Source organism: Nicotiana sylvestris, chromosome 4 (genome assembly GCF_000393655.2).
Source record: "Nicotiana sylvestris chromosome 4, ASM39365v2, whole genome shotgun sequence".
Lineage (NCBI taxonomy): Eukaryota > Viridiplantae > Streptophyta > Magnoliopsida > Solanales > Solanaceae > Nicotiana > Nicotiana sylvestris.
In genome coordinates, this window is record NC_091060.1 from 65,555,689 (window position 1) to 65,574,661 (window position 18,973).

General features: G+C 39.4%; 2 protein-coding genes across 2 annotated transcripts; both read right to left on the reverse strand.

Annotated features, from left to right (window-relative positions):
- Positions 1-4,439: 4,439 nt before the first annotated feature.
- LOC138889630 (uncharacterized) lies at positions 4,440-4,868 on the reverse strand. The gene has a single exon (XM_070172963.1). It carries the CDS (start codon positions 4,866-4,868, stop codon positions 4,440-4,442), a length of 429 nt encoding a protein of 142 aa, XP_070029064.1.
- Positions 4,869-7,893: 3,025 nt separating this feature from the next.
- Positions 7,894-13,809, reverse strand: LOC104249587 (potassium transporter 6-like). Its single transcript, XM_009806036.2, has 9 exons — positions 13,419-13,809; positions 12,946-13,340; positions 12,500-12,591; positions 12,356-12,409; positions 10,561-10,821; positions 10,415-10,467; positions 9,596-9,719; positions 9,254-9,508; positions 7,894-9,051 (listed from the first exon to the last, which is right to left on the reverse strand). Exons 1-9 carry the CDS (start codon positions 13,455-13,457, stop codon positions 7,994-7,996), a joined length of 2,331 nt encoding a protein of 776 aa, XP_009804338.1. The 5' UTR covers positions 13,458-13,809; the 3' UTR covers positions 7,894-7,993.
- Positions 13,810-18,973: the final 5,164 nt, after the last annotated feature.

An 18,973-nucleotide genomic window follows, 5' to 3' on the forward strand; every position in this document is an offset into this window, starting at 1 on the left:
GTAAGCAAAATAACTACCAAAAATAAGACTAGTATTTAAACAAAACTATATCTTTTTGAATATTTTTCAAGATTTAAAATAGCTACAAAATATTAATAAAACTATATTTTTTTGTAATTTTCGTTTTTAAATATTAAGATAAAATATGAGATAATATTTTTGTATTTTTCAAAGTTAAAAATGACTATAGAATATTAATAAAACTATTTTTTTTGTAATTTTCGAAATTATATAAAGTACAAAAATAAAGTGCAATTTTTGTATTTTTCAAGTTTATGAGAGATACATAAACTAAAATTTATATATATATATTTTTTTTGAGATTTTTCTTTTTGCAACGAAATAAAGTAAAAATAGCTATACTAGACCCAATTTCACATATTCACGCTAAAAATGTGAAAATTCTCGGGGAGGGTCAAAAATCACGTGCTTACAAGGGGTGTTGCACCAACAGGCCTACACCTCTCATAAGTCTCCCACCAAGTGAAGGCAACTCCAAAAAACTGAAAAGTAGTGAAAGCGACCTCGTTGGTCTCCAGAATACCTGCCGTGCGAAGAATCCTCTGACACTTGTCCAAGAAACCCTAGGAATCCTCGCCCTCTGCACCACTGAAAGTCGGAGGTTGAAGTCTACCAAACCTCTCCAACCTACGTTGGTCGTCCTCTGACATGGCAGGAGCTACATAGTTCTGAGTAGCTGCAACCGGCTAGGCTGGATGGGCCCCCGGTGTCTGAAGTCACTGCACGACCTGCACAGGTGTGCGAGCAGCGGGAGTCTAAGTGCCTCCCCCGGCCTAAAAAGTAGCTGCGACTGTAGTAACTGAGACCGCCTAAGCTAGGCCTGTGCATACTAATAGAATCTGAGCCAAGGCCTCCTGATGACCCGGAATCACAATGCGCACACCTGGTGCCTGAGCTGGTGCTGCTAGAGCGTCCACAATTGGGACCTAATCTTGAACTGGGGCAACTGGTGGGTTTGCAGGTGCTGCCCTAGCTAGTGTGCATGCCATACCACTGCCCCTATAACGACTACGACCGCATCATCGACCTCTAGTGGCCACAACTGGTGGTACTGGTGGTCGTCCATCCTGACCTGTAGCGCGCGTCCTCACCATCTGTGAGAGAATGGAATAACAGAAGTTTAGTACTCGTATCAACAAATTCGCATGATAGAATTTCAAGAATATGAAGTTTTCCTAAAAGTTTCTGAAGCCTCTCGAAGATAAATACAGACGTCCCCGTACCGATTCGCGAGACACTACTAAACCTGCTCATAACTCGTGAGACCTATGTAACCTAGGCTCTAATACCAACTTGTCACGACCCTAAACCCGGACCCGGTCGTGATGGCACCTCTCGTGAAGACAAGGCCAGCCAACACACTCCCAATTCATTTTTAAGCAATAAAATAATACAAATTAAGTATTTAACATAATAATAATAATTCCAAAATAAGGTGAATACTATAGTTTGCGGAATAGACATAGCCCGACATCGGGGTGTCACCAGTTATCAGAATCTACTATTCGAATAAAGGCAGGAAAAGTTTACATAGCCTATTACAGAACTAAACAAGGAAAAATAAGATAGGGGAAGAAACACTGGGCTGTGAACGCCGAGCAACTACCTAGTGAATCTCCGGAATCTGCTGGAAGCTCTCAACCCTCGCAAGAAGGACCTAAACCTCCTGAATCTGCACACGGGGTGCAGGGAGTAAAGTGAGTACTCCAACTCAGTGAGTAATAATAATAAATGAAGACTGAGAGATAAGAAATCACGTAAAAGCACATCAATATATTATAAAGAAGCAGTATAAAACCGGTAAAAGCAATAAAACAGTGAAAACATGTAAAAACACTTAGTTCAGAAGAAGCTTCTTTAAAATACCTTTTTAACAACTAAACAATTAAATGAGAAGTAGCTAGAACAGATAAACACATAAAAATCCGTCCCTCGAGCACAATGTCAACAGAATCCGCCCCTCGATCAATATCATGGAACAACACCAGCCCTTCGGGCTATATCTCATATAACAATGGGTACCCGCGCTCATTGGGGGTGTACAGACTCCGGGAGGGGCCCTTACGGCCCGAGCGCAATATCAAGCCATCTCGTGTTATAATCAGTAGGTTCTCGGCCTTATATCAACAAGCCACCTCGTGGCGTACAATCTCAGGCCCTCGGCCTTAAAATCATGAATCAGTGTGTCCTCACAACACAGACCCTCGGCCTTACTTAGTCAAAATCTCATAAGCCACTCGGGCAACAGTAAAACATGATGCTCAGCCCAAATCATCATTTAAAATATCATTTAATGTATTAAAACAGAGTAAACATGGCTTAGTTATGAAAACAGTAGGATATAGCATGACTGAGTACAAGTATAAAGTCAAAATAGTGAGGAAATATCAGTAAAAATGCCCTAAGGGTTCAAATAGTTGGCACGAGGCCCAAACATGGCATTCAACCCAAAATATGATGATAGCAAATAGTTTTCAATCAAATACGCAATAAAACAGTCATTCAGGATGGACTAAGTCACAATCCCCAACGGTGCATGACCTCACGCCCGTCATCTAGCGTGTGCGTCACCTCAATATAGCACAACAATGTGAAATCAGGGGTTCCATACCCTCAGTACAACATTTACAATCATTACTCACCTCTATCCGGTCCAAATCTCTAGCCCCGATGCCTTTGCCTCTTGAATTAACCTCCGACTGCTCCAAATCTAACCAAAATCAATGCAAAACCATCAAAATATACTAAGGGAACAAAGCCCACTCGAAAGAAATCAAATTACAACACAAATCCCAAAATTGGCCAAACCCGACCCCTGGGCTCATGTCTCGGATTCCGATAAAAATTATAGCAATAGACTCCTAATCACTCCCTGAGTTCATTCATATCAAAAGCAACAAAATCCAACCACAAACGACCCCTCAAGTCCCAAATTATAGGTCTCCAATTACAAGCCCTAGTTCTTCAATATTAGGCTTAAATTCGATGATTAATTAGATAGAATTCACATTAGGATTGAGTATTAAGTCCATAAATCTTGCCTCCAAGTGTTCCCCCTTGAATCCCTCTTCAATCCTCTTCAAAAAGCTCCAAAACCTCTCAAAAATTGTGGAAGTTAGCCCAAAAATTGCGGACAATGGCTATTTAAACATTCTGCCCAGGCATTCAAATCCTTCTTCGAGAACGCGATCAAAGGCTCGCGTTCGCGAAGCACAAACTTAAGTTGACCAAATTTTCCTCCTTCACAAACGTGTCTTACCTCTCGCGAACCCGATGCCTCCAGACTCCAACCTTCGTGAATGCAGCTCTCCTTCTCGCGAACGCGATGCTCAATGGCCCAGCCCTTCGCGAACGCGGGACCTCTCTCACGAATGCGAAGGCCAAATCTTGAGCCACATCTGCTAACCCTTCGCGAACGCGAAGGCCAATTGTCTGCAACACCCAACAATTTTCTGCTTTTTTTCACAACATGAAATTGTCCGATTGAACGCGAAGGCCAATTGTCCGCAACACCCAATAATTTTCTGCAGTTTTTCACAACATGAAATGGTCCGATTGACAACCCGAAACTCACCCGAGGCCCTCGAGACCTCAACTAAATATGCCAACATATCCCATAACATCATTCAAGCTTGTTCTAATCTTCGGAACGCTCAAAAAAAATATTAAAACACCGAATTCGCATCAGATTCAAGCCTAAGAATTCCGAAATCTTCTAAATTACGTTTTGATCAAAAAGTCTACCAAACCACGTCGGAATGACCTGAAATTTTGCACACGCATCCCAAATGACACAACGGAACTATTGCCACTCCCGGAATTCCATTTCGACCCCTATATCAAAATCTCACCTATCAACCGTAAAACGCCAAAATTCCAATTTCGCCTATTCAAGCCTAAATCCACCCCGGACCTCCAAAACACATTCCAATTACGCTCCTTAGTCCAAAATCACCTCTCAAAACTATCCAAAACATCGGAACTCACATCCGAACTCTCTAACATATAAGTCAACATCCGATTGACTTTTCCAACTTAAGCTTCCTCAAAAGAGGCTAAGTGTCTCAAATCTTCTCAAAACCTTTCTGAACTTGAGCCAACTAACCCGATCTCATATAGAAATGATAAACAAAGCAATAAGAAGTAAAAATGGGGAAAACAGAGCGGTAACTCATGAGATGACTGGCCGGGTCGTCACAACAAAATACTAATATTTCCTAATGATAAAGCTGGGGCTGCCGAACCATCTACTTGATAAACATTGATTTCTCCTCTACTTAGTCGTTGCGTTACCTTAAACCCCTACAAATAAGTGCAGACATGATTAGTGGCTCCCGAGTCTACATACCATGACATGGTAGAAACAATAGCTAAAAGAATTTCAACGACAAGTAGATGTAAATTACATGGTTTATTATTCAGCTTGGCCAGATAACCCGGACATTGCTCCTTATGATGCCCAGGCTTCTTGCAGTGATAACACTTACCCTTAGGCTTTTTTGCACTAGCAATTGCGCCTCCAACAGAGGGTTTTTGAGTCTTTTTCTTCTTCTGTTCGCTCTCAGCTTAGAATAAGAACCTACCTCAAAATCCAATGCCACAGGAGGAGCTTGTTGCTTGATAATAGTCTCTGCCGACTGCAACTCATTCAGCAATTTAGTAAGTGACAAATCCATTTTGTTCATATTATAATTAAGGCGAAACTGCTGAAAACTATTAGGCAGAGTCTGCATGATCATCTTCTCAACCTGCGTATCCTTATCAATGTTAGCTCCAAGGACCTCCAGTTCATTTAGAAGACTCATCATCTTCAAAACATGGTCCCTAACAGATGAACCTTCAACCATTTTGGTATTCAGAAGATCCTTTATCGCAGTCTGCTTACCACACGATTCTGATCTACAAACATCTCTTTGAGATTTTCCAGAATGTCATAGGCAGACTCCATAGACTGATGCTGATGTTGTAGAACATTCGACATAGATGCCAGAATGTAACATCGAGCCATCTCATCAGCCTTAACCCATTTTTGGTAAGCTTTCTGTTCATCATCCGTAGCATCATCTCCAGTTTTTTCTGGACACACCTCATCAAGAACAAATTTGTACTCTTCAGTAATTAGGACAATATCCAAGTTTCGTTTACGGACCCTCAAGTTTGTTTTGAGTAAGAATAGCAGTAACAGGATTAAAAGCAGTCATGGTTAATCTGGGAGACAATTAAATAAAAAGATCAAAATCAGTCATATTCTAACACACCACATACATATAATCCATGCACCTTGAACAACAAGTTTCGATGGGAAAAAAGCTATTCTTGCAATATATATATATATATATATATATGTAATGACAGATTATTCACTCCATGAATTTAAACAGGCCTTTCTCAGATGGAGAGTAAAGTGTTAATTTAAGTTAAGTGAACATCAACATTCAATATACTAGTCCCATTGAACCAACATGCATACTCAGATGGAGAGTAAATACAAGTTATCAACAACTAGTATTACTTAGTGATTATCTATAATGAGTTTATCCAATATGGAAGAATACCTACATCAACGTGTAAAATCATTATATTACAAGAATTTGATCATGGAGTCCATAGGGAACGATCCCTATCACCACTGGATTAATACAACTTATTTTTTTTTTGAAATAATTCCAGAAAATTAGAAAAACGCCCAAAACACCATCTAAACGACTTCAAAAGCCCGAAAAACGGCTTACGTCATGAGCGAAGCTGATTTGTATTGATCACTGGGCCGTTTCGCTTGGAATTTTCAAATTTCAGGTCAATCGGAGTGCGTCAACATATTGACCTCCAATTTTCTGGCCAATTCGGCCAAATAGCGGCTTTTGCGTTTTCCTCGGAATAACAAAATTTTAAAATTATTCTAATCAAATGTCATCAATAATAAGTAGATATTACATGATTTTCAGAATAATCAAAATTCTCGGAACAAATATTCATGCTCAAAATAGTGCAGCTTTACAGAAAAACAATCTTTGCATGTAATTCAAAACTTGCATATTAACAAGATGCTCATTTCATGTTCATCCTAATTATCTAATTAGACGTGAGTAGGCTCTGATACTAATTGTTGGATTATGTATCGCAGCGAAACAATTACAGTATCATATTCACGTGTAAATTAAACAATTGGCACATATGGAGATTATTCGAATTACCTCTTGAAGCGTGAACAAAACATATTAATCTCGGTCTCCATTTCCAGAGTAGCAAGACCGCGACCTCAGCAAAACCTCCCACAGTATTCTACTATGTTACCAAAATAATATCCGAAAAGAGAGAATTTCGAGTGGGCGAAATTTCAAGGAAAAAAATGCGTAAAAAATCTGCATGCCCTATATCATGCATATATAGCCACATTTTTAGGGTAAAACCTTTTTCCAAACCTGTTAGGCTTTCTTCTTTCACAAAGGAAAGGTTTCTTTTATTTCCTGTTATTTAGGCGCAGTAGGAACCACTGAATTTAATTAACAAGGCTCCCTATTATGGAATTAATTTCAAAACTAAAAACAATTTCTACCATAATAAATTACGAATTATTTCACTAAATATTCGTAATTGCACTCCTTAGTTAAATTTCGAAATTCTTCCATAAAACCTTATTTAACTCCTCACGTTAAGATTCAGATACTAATCAATCAAATTAAATTACTGACAATTTAATTTATTGATTACTTTCTTTAGACTTTCATTTAACTTATTTCATGTATCAGATACAAAATCCACCGCCCGAGTTTACACATGAAAACTTATAAGCTTTCAAAAGGAGTATCATCAATCTCAAAAGCTGAGACATGGATTCTATCAACTAATTATTACTTCGCTAATGTGTATCATTATTGTCCAATTTACTAGGCTTATTGACCCACAAAAGTATCTTGCCTTTTAATAAATCAAAACAATAAATGACACATACAACTAATAATAATTATATCAAGATTAAGAGTATAAGTACATTGAATGGACTAGACAAATTATTTTATTAAATCAGTATAAAATACTTATTTCTACTTGATCCGTTCAATACATATAAAATGTACTAACACAAGAAGTCAGAATTAAACCATTTCCATAATCAAGATAAATTATATTTAATCTTGTGCTACAACCATTCCAATATTTTGTCCAAATCCATCATTAGATTGTGAACATAAAATTTATGACTTATAAGAACCGATGATTTAATCTTTCGTGTATAAGATAAACTTTATATACTAAATCATCTACTATATAAGCAAATGACACACAGACAAATACATGATCTATTTAAAATAAAATTTTATTGAATTGAATAAATAAATAAACAATTATTTCATAAAGAATACTATAACAATATGCATGGTTTATAGTATTATCCTAACGGCAGGATGTTGTTGGCCATGACGGAAGAGGTTAACGAACATAGGGGTATTTTTTTAACAATTTTACTGATGACAAGGGTATTTTTGTTCGCAAAATCTAATGAAGTTAAAGATAAACTATTTATGAAAGTAGAGGATAAATCTGACCTTTTTCCCCGTAAAATTAGTGTCATGTGTGGTTTTACTTACTTTTCATGCATTCACAAGTGAGACTACAACAACAATAACAATCCAGTATAATCCTAGTTAGTGGGGTGTGGGGAGGGTAGTATGTACGCAGACTATGATATAGAAGTTTGCTGATCATAGAGCATGAATAACTTCGCAAATTATATTTCATCCTAAGAAAGCCCATAATCCGTGATCTGATTGTATAAATATCGTTCGCTCGTTATATAATTGAGAAAAATATAAGACACCATCTAGCCTTACCTTGGCAAATAGCATTGGCTAACAATATGGTACACATTACTCATCCTCAATCATGATAATGTTAACACTTCCCTTGTATCCTTACAGAAAACTACAAACGTATGTACATATTTCATTATTTCTTTATCCTCTATACGCCTAAATCATATATGGTAGACCATTCCTACCTCTAAAGTAGAAGCATGAGGTACAGTTAACGCATAGGTGAGTGGTCTGCTATTCCTTCTGAGAAACTCATACCCATAATTTATAACTATTCTCCTGAATAAGCTAGATCCTTGTTTGGCTTGGACATAGTAATGCCCCAATATGTAAGCTATGCCTGCTTCTCTAGCTTCCATCAGTTCTCTCAACTCCTCGTGCGCGCCTCTGCCGATCTTTGTAGTTTCTGATATGACAAACTTCACACTTTTCTTAGTCTTGGTTAACTGTGAAGGATGTATTTCTCTAAGTTCCGACGTTCCAACCGAGTCAGATTTCACTTCGTCGTCCTCACGAAGTTGAACTCTAGATACGTGTGTTGAAGCGGTTCCAACAGCAGTCGAGTCCTCAAAATTCTTTAAATCTGCAGCATTACTATTCAACCCTGTATTTCCCGTCCGTATAAACTCAGCTATGTTACATACAAGATCATCCTGGAACTGGGAATCATCCTTGTGAGCATCACGATAACCATATCTCACGATGCACCTATAGATGCGATACTCTCCTGGGCCAATGTATCCAACACGGAACCGTTCTTCGTGTCTAACATGAGGAGTCTGGACAAATTTGACACAAACGAAAACTAAGACTTGGTGGAACGCTGGAAGATTGGTAACAAAGTGTGAGAAGATTGCTGGGATTCCGGATACAAGCTCAGTGTGTATGACGCCAATGCCACGGACTCTTACAATGCCTAGGCTAGGGCCTAAACTCAGTAGCCAGTCAACCGAGACCTTATTTTGAAGGTCAAACTCATACTTTTTCAGTGAGCCATAGTGCCAAATGCACATTACTATCATGAAAATAAAAGCCATGGCAATAGGCACCCATGCTCCTTCCAAAAATTTAATCAAAGAAGCAGAGAAATATAAAGCCTCAATTGTCCCAAAGAAGATCACAAAGCAAATTGCGAAGGAAACACTCTGGTGCCAGCACAAAACAATTACCAACGACATCAAGCAAGTGGTGACCAGCATGACAGTTATGATAGCTAAACCTGATTCCAAGAGAAAATTTTAGGGATAAGGGATATATTAGACCACTTCATAAACAAGTGGAAAACAGAATTTCTAAAGAAACGAGTATATGCAAGCACAAGAGATAGAGAATCCATAGCAAAATTAAACATGAAAACCAGTCCAAATGATTTCAACCCAAAAGAATTTTGCTATCCTTTTTGAACATGATTAAAGCCATACCTGCAGCGTTTCCCATCCTTCTGGTGTCTCTGAAACCAACAGTAACGGCCAAACATAGTAGCATTAAGGTCCAGTTAATCTCTGGGATGTAAATCTGACCATGTATTGTTGACGACGTATGCAGTATTTTGACTCTAGGGAAGCATCCCAGCGCAGAGCATTGTTTAATAATTGCAAAGGTTCCAGTGATAATGGCTTGGCTCCCCACTACTGCAGCCAGTACAGCAATCACCAGAACCGGCCATCTTATTTTTTCTGAAGCAACAGTCTTAAATGTCAATCATTAGCTGAGTTTGCCTAATCTACAATTCTCCCTGTAAAAGCCACTCTTGTAATACGTACCAGGTACTGAAACATAGAAGCCAATCTGATAATCACTCTCCATTACATGATGTCGCGATAGATAAGCAGCTTGCCCCATATACGCAAGAATAAGTGATGGATAAACTATGGAGGTAAAAGCAATCTGCAAAAATGGAACTAGTCTCTTAGACAATGTTACTGTTTCACTATGATACAAAGTGCATGAGCGGGCACAATTCACCAAAGGGACTAGGTTCGAATATCTCATTTTCTACAACCAAAAGGAGAACCTTCAAAATATAGTAACTCAACAGAATCTATCTTCAAACTGTATTTCTTCATGTCTCTAGTTCGTTGTCCTTTTCCTTTAATTACATTCTCATCAGATTATAAACTCATTGGCAGTGATACAAGTGATTATGGTACAACTGTAATAACTTCGGACTGAATAACAGCTAAGAGTCATATACATCATCACGATTCACAAGTATTTGAACTACTTATTATATTTGATACATTTCATCAAGATCAAATTCTAGTAATCATGCGAGATTGATTTGTCAAGACTTACATGTATGACTTTGCAAGGAGATCAATCAGAGATGCTTTTTTTTTTTTCAGAAGAGAAATCTTCTCCACAGTTTAATTTAGGAGAAGTTTGTACTACACAGAGGAATAAAACCATATAGACTGATCCGATTTAATGATTCATGCCTCTTGACATTAAGACAGTACTGGTCTTTCAGCTTTTATGATTCATATGATTGGTGTATTTCTTTCTTTTTTAATATTATCTCATACTTTCAGTCAGATTTTGCTGTTGGAAGAACTGGACAAAAAGGAAGGATGAACACATACCTTTATTGACAACTGTGAGAAGTGTCCGAGATCAGCAAACATTGCTTCTGAACCTGACAGAATGAAATGTCGTAGTAGGTGATCATAGTATTTAAAGAAGAGAAGCGGACAACTATCCTCTTGAGAAGACGACAAACTATACATGCCTGTTATGCACAAAAGGATTCCTCCCAAAGACATCCACCCTCTTGTTTGAGTTTTCTTTAGGAATTTGTACATGTAATAAGGAGACAGTGCTCGATACACATAAGGGTTCCAGTGTATTATATTATATATGCCAATAGCACTGATACAAAGAAGCCAAGTCACGACAACAGGTGCAAACAAAAATCCAACCCTGTGGGTGCCATAATGTTGAAGGGAAAACAAGGCTATCAGTATCATACAAGCAACTGGGACTTCCACATCTGCAAAATTTTCATAATTTAGAAGAAAGTATAGCATGTCTTTTTTGGCAGAGCTAATAAGACTTCAATTTAATTCATTATCCTTAAAATGATTAGAAATAAAATAATTAGCAATGGAGACTAAACTACACTATCCTAAGATTTCTCAAATATTGGAACTCCACGAGACATAACATGCAGAGCAACGAGTACCTATCTCACTGTATAAATGCCGTTTGAATAACTCCCCATCCAGTGGGGGCAAACAACCATAACCACCACAGCAAAAAATGCAAACATTCCTGAAGCACAAAATGATTAACCTAGCAATGCTCAGTTTTAACTTTTACCTCTGCAAGTTCCTTTATATTCTCCAGAGACATTTCTAATCAATGAAATTCAGTGAGTCTCAATGACAGTCACCATCCATAAATGCAAGTAATGGATGTTAGCAAAGTAAAGCCATACTTCCTCAAACTCCGAGAATCTAGAGAGAAGTTAATCTCTGCTGACTCTTGAGTCGATATTTCTCTAGAAGTTCAATATTATTAGAAGCATAATAAAATAGGTCTCCACCAATCTACTTGAGGACGTCAAGTTTTTAATTTAGTTTCTCAGCCGGCTGTCATTTGAGATCATCCAACATATACTGATCCTTCCTTTAATATAACAAACCAGATTCGGCTTGGACAAAAATTACAGTGGGGATCACTTTTGTCCACTTGGCTTCGACTGCAGCCCCATTTTATAGAGCAGAAATTCACCAGAAAAGTCCAACTTCCTCATCCACCAAAACCCAAACAGGTATCTGTTCGATTATTACATAATCACTTCTTTGTTAATAGCTCGTAATTTAATACTAGGAAGAATAGTCCTTTATGTCACCTTCTTTTCTCCTTTTATAGATTAAGATTTTCCAGACAAACACCACCATCGAATGTGTAATTAGGAAAGCCTCCCACCACAAGAATTTGATTCCAACATCCAAGCAGCTGATATTATCATGATCGAGCATTCAAAACTTTATCTTTTTGATTGGATCTTTTTGTGACAAAATATACAAGCAACAAAGCCTAGTCTAGGTATGGAACGTTTAAGCAGAATGAAGTAGAAAAAATAAGAATTTCTAGGGCCAGAATGGTCAAAACATTTTCATGACCTTTGAACAAGCCAATATAAGTGAAATATTCTGAATCGAGACCCTACCTTCAACTCCGAGTCCATATGACTTCTGAAGAGCTCTATGAAAATCATACTAGTAGTTTTTAAACTTTAATTTCAATTGTATTGTTGTCGAACCGAATCAAAACCCTTGTATTTAAACAGAATAACTGCAACTGATTTACACATGAAAATGTAACAGTTTGACCTTTAAAGGTGTGTCAAGATTCCTTTATCAAATCCAGAAGCAAGCTATCGAAGATGTTTTCAAAGACTAAAAATTTAGAAAACCACGTGCACAGTTGTCCATGATCTTTCAAATTTCTTTGGGTTCGAACACATAAAAAGCTGCATATACCAGAATGATCTCACGGAACAATATTAAGAATCTTACATTTGTGATGTTCTTTTCCCAAAGAAAGTTCAACACCAGAAACTGCTGAGAAAACTGCAGAGTAATCACCAAAAGAAAATAAAAGTTTTTAGTTACTAACACCAGACATCCCAAATTGAGGTTAAAACCAACCAACCAGCATACCAGAAATAGCAGGTGTAAGAATACCATCTCCTATAACCATACAAGCTCCAATAAGAGCCAATACAAGCAGAAATCTTTGTAATACCCTGTACCTGTTGAAAATATAATTAAATAAATAGAAGTGTACCCTATCTATTGCAACACTCAAATTTGTGACCATCAATAGATAACAACAACCCAGGAAAATACCATAAGTGGGGTTTGGGGAGGGTAGTGTGTACTCATGTCTTACTCTTACCCGAGGGGTAGAGAGGATGTTTCTGAAAGACCCTCAGCTCAAGACAACGTAAAGAAACACTATATCAGTACCATCAATAGAAAAATCAAGAGATAATGACAGCAACATAAGAACCAGAAAATAGATGTAAAGCAATAACAATAACAAGTGAATAAAGCTCGGCACAATAAAAACTTTAAGATTAAATGGTCATTCAATTCAACAATACCTCTCTAGAGTTGATTTAACTTTTGCCCCAAAAGTAGTTGGGGCATGAGTATCGATATCCTTCTTGTAATTTGACAATTCTTCATCTGCTAATTGGAAACTAGGCAATGGATTCAATTTGGCATGTCGACAAAGGAGTGAATATAAAGCAAATGTGCCTCCTTCACCATTATCATCAGCTTTAAGCACAATGAACACATACTTCAATAATGGAACCAAAGTCAATGTCCAAAATACAAACGAAAGAACACCATAGATTTCTTCATTTGTCTCCGTGTGCATAATGTCTTCATCAAAAGTACTCTTATACACATAAAGTGGAGAGGTACTTAAATCCCCATATACAACTCCTAAACTTTGATATGCTAATGTCAACACTGTCCTCCAAGATTCTTTCTGCAACACCAAAAGGTCTTGATTTAATCAGGAAATATGACCAAAGAACTGGACATTAACACGTAAAATAAGACTCACCTTTAAATGATTCTGACAAGTTCTTGTTTCAAGATCCATGATAAGTCCTTTCAAATTCGTAAAGATACCATTTCTATAGCAAAATCAACAATTTCAACAGAGGCCCATTTACATTAACGTCTCTATATATGGACCTTCTCAAGAATAGCACTTCAAGTAAATATTACAAAATGGAAATCCATATAACATGGAAAGTGAACGTAGCCGGTGCATTTTGGCACAATATATATATATATATATATAGAAAGATAGTTGTTCAACTTTTTAGAGAATGCACAAACTCGAAAAGCCGCACAGATACTGATATAAAAAGAAACTTCAAATCAGAGCATAAGACTAAAGTACTCTCCTATGAAAGTGAGACAGATAAATTATATTTTCTGAAAGAAACGAAAGAAACAAGAAAGTGATATATGTAGTTTTATATAAGTTGGTGTATGTGAACATTTCAAAAGATGAGTTTGCGTTTGGGAGTTAGTTTACAGAAAACCAGCCTATTTGTTTTTCAATTTCTTAAATTCTTGCTTTTGGGTGACTTCAGTACACTTGGCCGCGGCAGAGGGCAAAGACGTTTACGTGTGTTGTTATACCAGGACAAACAAAGTATTAACTGATTCTATTGTGGATTCTTGGAACATCTTTTATTTATTTCGGTGAAGTCTGTATTTAAGCTTAATTGACTTTTTACGGCATGAATAGTTTGTCTTTAGATGAGATTTTACGCAAGTGCTTATTGGATATGCACGGATTTAGGAAAAGCAACGGTTTTAAAGCTCATGTTTACTCTATATACCCTTTAGAAGAGTGTTTAATGGACTTAGGATCGTTTGGTACGCGGGCCCTATTATCTGGGACTATAATCTTAGGATTATAATTCTTGCATTAATTTACCCTGGGATAATATAATCTCAAGTTTAATGGTATAAAGTGGGATATCTTGTATTAAGACTGGGATTAAATTTATATCATTTCTGGTTGACGGTATAAATTTATCTTGAGATAAATTTATACCGCCAACCAAACACAATATAAATTTAATTTTACACCTTATCTCACGTACCAAACGACCCCTTAATGTGATGACCCGCCTAGAATCATTGCCACAGAGATGCTATTTGGCATATATTTTTGGCACGTGGAAGTTTACATAGGAAGGAGATTAACACGTGCGGAAAGGATCTAGAGAAATATGAAGATTTCCCATGAAAGACCTTAAACCCCTATGGAATTGCTAGGAATGTCCGTGGAACTTTCTAGCTTTGTAAATAATTTTAGAAAAAGTCCTTATCTTGTAAAATACTAAGGATTGTACAACAATTAATATTTACACACTATTCCCTAGGAGACTAGTATAAATAGGAGGCCATCCATCTGTAAATCATCACGTAAATAATTCAAGTTCTCTTTAGTACAAAGCCCTCTTTGATAATTCTCGTGTGTTCTTTCTATCATTCCCTTAGCGATTCCTAGTGTCTTAGGCTGACTTGGCATAGCAAGATCGTGAGCAAGTTGTGCAAGAACGTACGCGAGTTATCAAGTGCCCTAGGTGTGCTAAGTTGAAGACTAAGGATGTGACAGTGTGGTATCAGAGTAAAGATTGCAACTAAGGTACTGGCGAACAACAGAGAAATTAATATTGCCAACGCCCAAGCCAATATAATCCAGGATACTGTAGGCAAGAAGGGCCGTAACAAAAAAAAGGAATGACACCAACAAGTGTCAGGAGGTGCGCCCGAGATTGTGTCAAATGAAGGGATTACATCCCAAGAACCATCTGCCACGGAGGTGAGTGGGGATGAAGTGGAGGTCCTGTCCGAGGACATCTCGCTCGGTAAAGAGTGGGTTATATAGGTGAGCGCAGGGATGGACACCGCGGAGATCTTTGGCCAACGCTTGAGGAAGGTGGAAAACACCCTTAACGTTCTTGAGGGGCACACTCTTAAGGAGATTGAGTGTATTTGAAATAACTTGGAGGGACGTATACAGACTGAGATGGAGCGTTGAGCACTATTGATGCCATGAAGGCAAAGATAGAGTCACTCAAGGAGCATGCCGATGGTAGCGTGATCGAGGAAGCCAACAATGTTATTGTGACGAGGGAGGCAAAGATCGAGGTTCCAAGACACCTATGTTTAAAGGTGTTCGTGATGCACACGAAGTGGAGAACTTCCTTTGGCACGTGGAGAACTACTTCAGACACAGTAAACTGAGGGACGAAGAGTACAAGATCAAAACTGTTGTGGTGTACCTCTCATAGACTGCCATGCTATGGCGGAGAAGGAAAATGGACGATATGGAGAAGGGTGTATGTACTATTAGCACGTGGGATCAGTTCAACGCCGAGTTCAAATGATAGTTCTTCCCAAACAATGTCTTGCATGAAGCAAGGTGCAATCTAAGGGAGTTGAAGCCAACAAGGAGCATACCTGAGTATGTCTAGGAGTTTACCATCCTTATGCTTCAAATCCCCAAACTCACCAATGATGAATTGTTTCACTTCATGGGCGGGTTGCAAAATTGCACTAAGCAGGAGTTGCAATGTTGGCAAGTCGTAGATATAGACCAAGTCATATTAGAGGCTGAATTAGTGATGGATTTCAGGCATGAAAAGCATGACAAAGACAAAGGCGAGGAGTCAAAAGTTAGAAATGTCAAAAGTGGTGGAAACTATGGAAAAGGAAAGAATATGCAACAACAATACTCCAAGAATCGAGATGCCAAAAATTCGGGTGGCCATTAGAGCTACGACGAGAATAAGGCGCATTGCTGAGAAGAAAGAAAGCTATATATGTGGAGGGCTGCATGACTTCAGGACTTTGCCAGATCTAAATAGCCTCAATGCCATGGTGCGTGAACGGAAAAAGCAGCCACAAAAGAGAGTTCAGGAACTACAAAGTTGGGTATGATTGAAATATGTAGTGCGGTTGTTTACCGTGAAAATGGTACCAACAATTAAATTTGTAAATAAGACTCTAAAAACACATGATCCATTTTTATGCTAGTTGTTAGAGCAGTTGATGCTAGGCGTATGAAGTTTAATGATGAAATACAAGCTAAAACGGGGCAGTAATCAAACCGAGGGGCTTGCTGCCCGGGCCTCGGGCTGATCGATGGGAGCCTTCAAGGTTGATGCATGGGCTCGAGTTTGACCTATGAGGGGTAACCGAGAAGGGGATAACAGTTAGAATACAATTAAAGAAGGCTCTTTATGGCCAATATCAAGCAATAAATGAAGAACAAGTATGAAAGCAATAAATGGAAAGAGTGGCCTCGAGCGAGTAAGCTAGAGAGAAAAGAGAGAGATATTATTGATCTTGTGTAGAATGGTTGGAGGGAGATACATCAGTCGAGAGTTACAAAGTGATGGGGATCCCCTTTATATATGAGGGGAATCCCGTTGTAGTACAAAATGCATTAACTGTAAAAGCATGGAGACGGGACGGTTGGATGCGACATCTTGAGACAGGCCCCGGATAGGTCAGCTTTGTCAGATTAAGCCCTGTGCCTTGGAATTCCCCCTCGCATACTATAGCCATTAGAACGCAATGTCCTCTGGGGCTGGTACCTGGTTACCCCGAAGGGTGAGTCTCGACCTTGGCTTTGATCCTCGAGGAGCATGACCTAAAGACGACCTAATGACGGGGAAATCGGGCCCCCAGATTTACCACGTACAGATAGTCTCCGCATTTCTTAGAGTGAAAGCGGCAAGAAATAATAAAAACGATCCTGAACTTCTGTTTCCTTCGATGTTCTTGCAATCGGCGACAACTACGAGGTGCCAAGATGCAACATGCACGTTGTTCCTACAGGTTCCTATATTGACTGCGGTGGTTGGCTGCCTTTTGGCTTCCTTCAATGTACATGCATTGCTTTTATAAATACTCCCCTATTTCTTTTTATACCCTATTTCGTGCCAAAAACCCCTAATAAGGTTTGTTCTTCCTTCTTTATTGTTCTCTTTTAGGAACGCAACTCTTTTTTTTCCTTCAGAATCTCCGAAGGATGGCAAAAATTTCCACTTCTGCTTCCCAAGAGATCGCGGGTTCATCCTCTTCATTTTTATCTCAAGGCAAAGTGGTTGCTCCCCTTTGTGTTGAGGAATGTGTCCCAGGATCCTTTGCGATGACCTCCGATTTCAAGGTCGAGAGACCTTCCTCGAAACCAGGGCATCGCGAGCCTGCAACTCAGTATATCAGCTCGATAATAGACGTCGAGAGAGTGAGAGCTGACTGTCACTGGGGGGATACCGTGCTTGTGGAGATTCCTTCTCGGGAGAAAGATATTACGGCTCATAAAGCCAACTTTCTAAGTATATCCGTCTATCCATTTACCTTGGGGCCGGTGGGGCCATCCTCACCCCCGATCAACCCCGTGATTCTCGACTTCTGCCGGAGTTATCAAGTGACTCTGGGCCAAATTCATCCTTTGTTCTGGCGTGTGGTTTATATGATCAGGCATTATTCGAACATGATAGAGGAGATTCCATTCACCCTCAACCATCTGATCCGGATGTATAGTCCACGTCTTTTCTGTGGGGGCTTAATCAAGCTTCGCTGCCGAGCCCGGAGATCCCTTTTTGCCTGCACCGAGGAGCTTAGGGATGAGGGATGGGTAAGCTGATTTGTCCGAGTGAAGAAGTCTGACCTGATTCTAGTGGAAAAGATGTCGTTCCCTAAGAAGTGGAACGTTGAGCGTAGGTAAACGTGTTGTCCTTGCTTCTTTTTGGTGATATTTCTTCAAGCATCTAACTCTGCTTTTCTTGCCTTTTCAGCAGTAGCAATCCACTCTGGTGCGGTGTCGGATCTCCGGGGTTGGGTCGGCCGCTTATGCTCGATTTGCCCATATACCGAACGAGTGTAGCGAGATTTATCCCAAGCCCGGTGGGAAGCCAAAGACCATGGTGAGCCCCGAGCATTGCTGCATCCCATACTTTGACGTAGATCGTTGTTAGTAGCATTCTTCATCCTTTGCGTTTAACCTCTGCCTTTATGTAGGTCTGGGGGAAATCCCTTTGAAGAAGGAGGCACCACCCGTTGGAGGGGGCGCCCTGGTGCTTGGCGAGAAGAAGAAAAGGCAGGAGAGTCTGCCGGTTGGGCCTCCAAAGCTCAAAAGGGTTAAGGAGGAAGATTCCAAGGTTGACCCAGCAGTTCTGACCTCTGAGATGATGGGAAACCCTCGAGCCGAAGGTTAGGGAGAAAGCAGCTTCTTAACGGTCCTAGAAGAGCGTGCAGGCTCGGCCGACCCTCGTGCCATGGGGATGGATACTCCCGGACCAGAGTTTGACGCTGCTATGGCCCAGCTTTGTGGTGGTAAGGCAATGGATGGAGTATCGAGCACTATCCCCGAGTTGGCAGGTGGCCGGAATTCTTCCCGAGCTGGGACGCCCTTGGTGGTCAGTTCGAAGGGGCCTGGATCTAGGGTACAGGGTGAACAACGGACAGAGATTTTGGCTGATCCTGTTAACCCTTTGGTTGTTGTTGATTCTCCTCGGGGAGAGATCCTACCATCTCACGAAATGCAAGACGTTCTGCTTGAAGAGCCTTCTGAAGCAGGAG

What these genes read in the sequence shown, in the direction of transcription:
- LOC138889630 (XM_070172963.1), bottom strand. Translation starts at nt 4,868, where the DNA reads ATGGTTGAAGGTTCATCTGTTAGGGACCATGTTTTGAAGATGATGAGT.
- LOC104249587 (XM_009806036.2), bottom strand. Translation starts at nt 13,457, where the DNA reads ATGGATCTTGAAACAAGAACTTGTCAGAATCATTTAAAG. An exon ending in TCTTACACCTGCTATTTCTG is followed by an intron (nt 12,410 to 12,499) that starts GTATGCTGGTTG and finishes ATTACTCTGCAG; the next exon opens with TTTTCTCAGCAGTTTCTGGT. An exon ending in AAGGATGGGAAACGCTGCAG is followed by an intron (nt 9,052 to 9,253) that starts GTATGGCTTTAA and finishes TCTTGGAATCAG; the next exon opens with GTTTAGCTATCATAACTGTC.